The sequence below is a fragment of the Zingiber officinale genome, chromosome 8B (assembly GCF_018446385.1).
Source record: "Zingiber officinale cultivar Zhangliang chromosome 8B, Zo_v1.1, whole genome shotgun sequence".
NCBI lineage: Eukaryota > Viridiplantae > Streptophyta > Magnoliopsida > Zingiberales > Zingiberaceae > Zingiber > Zingiber officinale.
Genome location: NC_056001.1, coordinates 24,620,473 through 24,625,637, shown reverse-complemented (window position 1 = coordinate 24,625,637; position 5,165 = coordinate 24,620,473). Strand labels below are relative to the sequence as shown.

The 5,165-nt window shown below is 41.9% G+C and overlaps 1 protein-coding gene across 1 annotated transcript; it reads left to right on the top strand.

Moving 5' to 3' along the window:
• The first annotated feature begins 2,009 nt into the window (after positions 1 to 2,009).
• LOC122013426 (adenine/guanine permease AZG2-like) lies at positions 2,010 to 4,061 on the top strand. The gene has a single exon (XM_042569704.1). The coding sequence runs from the start codon at positions 2,213 to 2,215 to the stop codon at positions 3,905 to 3,907; it is 1,695 nt and encodes a 564-aa protein (XP_042425638.1). The 5' UTR covers positions 2,010 to 2,212; the 3' UTR covers positions 3,908 to 4,061.
• The last annotated feature ends 1,104 nt before the right edge of the window (positions 4,062 to 5,165 follow it).

Genomic DNA, 5,165 nt, shown 5'->3' with positions numbered 1-5,165 from the left:
TCTTATAGCTTTTGATATGTTACTAAGCAACTTGCTCACGCTAGTGGATTGCACAATTGTGATATTGATGTTGTAATTCTGATTAATAACATATACGATTCTTATTAGACAAATAATCTAGGAAGGATGCATCCAAAAGCCACAGTTGTGCAATCAAAGAGCAATTACCCAAGTCAGGCTCTTTATATTTCACAATGTCAAAGTTGGGGCTCATAATTTTTTATTCTTTAATAACATTTTCGTACAATATTTTTTTTAATAACAGATAGATGGTTTTCTCATTTGCCTAGTAACTCTAAAATGTAATTTAATATTCATCTCTTAATTGATTGTTTGAGTGTTTTATTATTATTTTTTTATAATATGAGACCTTACGGATCTAATTAATCTTCTATAATTCTATAATTCAAGCATCCAGATCCTTAGAGAATTAATCTGGGAGGTGGATGATCATTTTACCGGTTTACTCACCGAGTAAATCTAAAAGTTTAAGTGACTCTCGCTTAATAGTTAACGTTCTAAATTTATCATTTCATAATAAGAAAATATTTTATAATGTGCTTTAGTTGGGATTTAAATCGTAAGTGTTTGGTCAATCTGTTAAATATCTCACTGCTACATCATGCTTGGGCCACTGACTATTTTAGTATTGCACCATACTCAGGGAGGTACATTTTTATCCAACACTTGATGGACTCTAGGGATAATAATTTCTTTTGAACTCAATCCAATTCGAATGAATGAAGATATGGAGGAATGTTTTAGATCCGATTAAATAATGAAGTAATCAGATATAGAGATTTTTGGATTCGAATACAGAGACAGATCTAGTAAAATCCTATCTATATCTAATCTGAATACTCGGATGAAAGTTGAATACTTGATAAAAATAGGATGAGAATGAGGATAAGGACAAAGATAAATATAAAAAAAATTGAAAACAGAGGATATAAAATCTTATCCAAATAAACCTATTATCATACTTAATTGACTCTACGTCGTACCTGCGACCAACTAGATATGATTTTGAGTTACGAGTTCAGTCTCACGTGGTGAGTTGTGAACTAATTATGGAAGCTCTATAACCTTTGATAAAGTGAGCTACAATTATCTTGAGCTAAAAAAACTTCTAAGTTTTACACATACAACTAAGTTCTAAGTAAAGATTCTCACACCAATTCCTATATCATTCGACTAATCCAGCTCAGCAAACCCTAGTGACCTTGTCAATTCTTCTCTTTTTAGTACTCACGTCAATCTAACAACAGTGCAACTTTCGATTGACAAAAGTGAAAAAGAAGTTTTTATATTAATCTTCCCAAAGAACACACGAACATGGCATCCACCTGCATACTGAACACCACATATCCCCCCCACCCCCCATCCCCCATCCCAATCATCTCATAGTACCGATGAACAGATGGGTGGAATCATAGCCTATGCCAAAAAGAGAGAATAATGTGTCCCTTAAAAGGAGAGAAAGCCTAGTTATGGTTGTAGTGCAGGTCTTCTTAATTATCATCCACCTCTGTTTGACCAGCAGCAGTATAATTAGTATCAATACATAGAGAATGATGACAGAATCCCTGTTGCATCTCTAGGCATACTTTCTTTTGAGTTTTAGTTTTCTGAAAAAGAATACACTTTTCAGAAGCGTTAAAAAAAAATAAGCTCTCTCTCCTCACTCACGCATGCAAGAATTCAGTGTCCCTTTAGTACTGTGATGAATTAAATACTCCATAAAGCAGGGGCTGTGCAAAAGGAAATGTTAGAGTAGATTAAGATCGCATTTGATTCAATGATATCTTATTCCCAATGGCACTTTTAGTAGCTTTTCTTCTTTTAATTTGTACAAGCTTTAGTTGGAATCCTGTGATCTCTATCTCACAAATAATAATGTCTAGCCAATTGAATTGAGTCATTGTTTATAATTGTCCTATTCAGCAAAAAAAAATATATCATCTGCCTAATTTATATAATAGGTGAATCACTGGCTTCATGGGCATCTCTAATCACTGAGCAATAAAGCATATTATGCAGCCATCAATTACCAGCATAATTACGCGCAGCATTAATTATGATCTGGAAGTTTAAAAATGTCTGAATTGTTCTCCACAGCTTTGAAGTTTCTCTATAAAAGGAGCAGATTCATTTATCAAGCAAATAGAGATCGATTTGTACTTGTCTGTTGAGCTAGCGAAGTAGTGAAGCAATGGAGGTTGGGCCGTGCAAAGGATTGGGAGAGATGAGCAAAGAGTCCTACAGGAGCCTCTCTGGTTCATGGCGCCGGGCTGAGGGCGCCCTCAACCGCGCCGTCGCCGGCAGCCGCGTCGGCAAGTATTTCAATATCGAGGCTCGCAAGACTTCCTTCACTAAGGAGCTCCGTGCAGGCGCCGCTACCTTCCTCACCATGGCCTACATCATCTCCGTCAACGCTGCCATCCTCGGCGACTCCGGTGGACCCTGCACTCCCCGCCACTGCACACATGTGCACGCCGTCGTTGCCAATTCCTCGGCCACCCACGCGCGCCACCACGGCGCTCTGACGGCGCAACGCCCCTGCGACCTCGACGCCGACCCGGGGTACCAGAAGTGTCTGGAGACGACCAAGAGCGACCTCGTCATGGCCACCATTGTGGCCGCCATGGTCGGCAGCTTCGCGATGGGCGCTGTCGCCAACCTGCCGCTCGCGCTGGCCCCTGGCATGGGCGCCAACGCCTACTTCGCCTACAACATGGTGGGTTTCCGCGGGAGCGGCCCGGTGGCGTACGAGACCGCCATGGCCGCCGTCATGCTCGAAGGCTGTCTCTTCCTCGTCCTCTCGGTGCTGGGTCTGCGCGCCAAGTTGGCCCGAATGATCCCGCGTTCCATCCGCCTCGCCTCCGCGGCCGGCATCGGGCTCTTCCTTGCCTTCACCGGCCTGCAGGCCCGCCAGGGCATGGGTCTCGTCGGGCCGAGCAAGTCCACGCTGGTAGCCGTGGCGGCGTGCGCCAGGACAGACGCGGCCACGGGCGAGTGCCTCGGCGGCGTGATGCAGAGCCCCACCTTCTGGCTCGCCGCCGTTGGCTTCCTCATCACCGCCGTGTGCCTCTCGAGGGAGGTGAAAGGGAGTATGATCTATGGCATTGTGTTCGTCACCGTGATCTCCTGGTTCCGAGGGACGAGCGTCACCATCTTCCCAAACACCGATCAGGGGAACTCTCATTACCATTACTTCAAACAGGTGGTGGGCTTCCACACGATCAAGAACACGGCGGGGAGAATAAGCTTCCGCGGCTTCAACAAAGGCGGTGTGTGGGTCTCCGTCCTCACGCTGCTCTACGTCGACGTCCTCGACACGACGGGGTCGATGTACTCGATGGCAGAGTACGGGGGATTCACCGACGAGAGGGGCGGGTTCGAGGGGGAGTACCGGGCGTTCATAGTCGACGCGGGGGCCACCATCGTGGGGTCCGCGCTGGGGACGACGACGGTGACGACCTACATCGAATCGACGGCGGGGATGAGGGAGGGTGGCCGGACGGGGGTGACGGCGATGGCGGTGGCGGCGTTATTCCTGGCGTCGGCCTTCTTCGCGCCGCTGCTGACGAGCGTGCCGCCGTGGGCGGTGGGGCCGTCACTGGTGCTGGTGGGGGCGATGATGATGAAGGTGGCGAGGGAGATCGAATGGGGCGAGACGAAGGCGGCGGTGCCGGCGTTCGTGACCATGATCCTGATGCCGCTGACGTACTCGATCGCGAACGGGATAATCGCGGGGGTGGCGCTGCACTGGGCGCTGCATCTGTACGACTACGTGGCGGCGGCGTGGCGGTGGGTGGAGAAGGTGAGGAAGGTGATGGGGGAGGCGCAGAATCAAGTGTCCGCCGCCGCCGCTGCGGACATCATTCCCGGCACACCACCTGTTTGATGTTATGCTATATTGTTATTTTGTTCTTGTTTGTTTTTTTATTTTAAGGTTAAAAAAAAAACCTCCAACAGCTCCTTCATTTGGAAGGCCATTTCTGAACGGAAGAAAAGTTGGGAGGCTTATTCGGATGTAATATCTTGATGATTAGAGATCCTGCAGCTGTTTAAATTTTTTTTGATATATATATATATATATATATATATATATATATATAATTTTTAGTTATTGAAATTTCACTCTATTAATTTTGAAAGTAGATGGTGTAATTCGTCTATCAAATAAAATTGAAATATAACTTATGCAGATGCTGATTTTTAAAATATTTGTCTCTATTAAAATTTAAATTTTGATATTTTTATTCTTTTCTTTAAATATTTTATATAATTACTTTTTCTATATAATTCAAATGTAGGGTTGCTGAAAATTCATGAGATTTTTTTTTAATTTAGGAACCGTAAATGCATAAGAGCATCCATAATGCTCTACCCTCTTTCCTCTTTGATGTTAAAAATATTGTGAAGGTGTGTTATAACACTCCTTCACTTGAACATATTTAAGAGAGGGGTGGGATGAGCCAGTCTTGGCCCACCCCACTAGTTTATGTTTTTTAAATTTTATTTATTAAAAAAATTATAAGTTTTAAAATTAAAAATTTAATAAAAGAGGTCAAAATTATTTTTCTAAAAGTACAATTATTATTAAAAATAATAATAACAATATTTTTAATATTTTAAAATATATTTAAATTATATTTATTTAATATGTATTAATTTTAAGATGATTAAGTGAACTGTGAGACCCATAAATAATAAGTTTTAATGTTAAAAGCAATGTGGTGAAAAAAATATATTGTTATAATAAGTATATGACAATAGACCTCATGCTTTTTTATGAGGTGGTGGATGTAATAATGGGTTAGCGTTGTAGATGCTCTAAGAGCATCCACATTACTCCCATTAATAGGATATTATAACACTCCCTTGTGTTAAAATTATTATGAAAGGGTATTATAACGCCCCTTCACTTGAAGGTGTACAAGATCTTGAATGCACCCAGGGCCACTCCATGAGTGTATTATTTTTTTAATTAATTATTCAAAAAAATTATAAATTTTAAAATTAAAATTTGAATAGAATGGATAAATAATAAAGCATGAGTGAATTTATTTAATATGATATAATTTTAAGATTATTAAGGGGACTGTGTGATCCATAAATAATGAGTGTTAATGTTAAAAGGAATGTGGATGAAAGAAATA

Bases quoted from the DNA above. Each gene is read 5' to 3' on its own strand.
- LOC122013426 (XM_042569704.1), top strand. From the start codon at position 2,213: ATGGAGGTTGGGCCGTGCAAAGGATTGGGAGAGATGAGCAAAGAGTCC.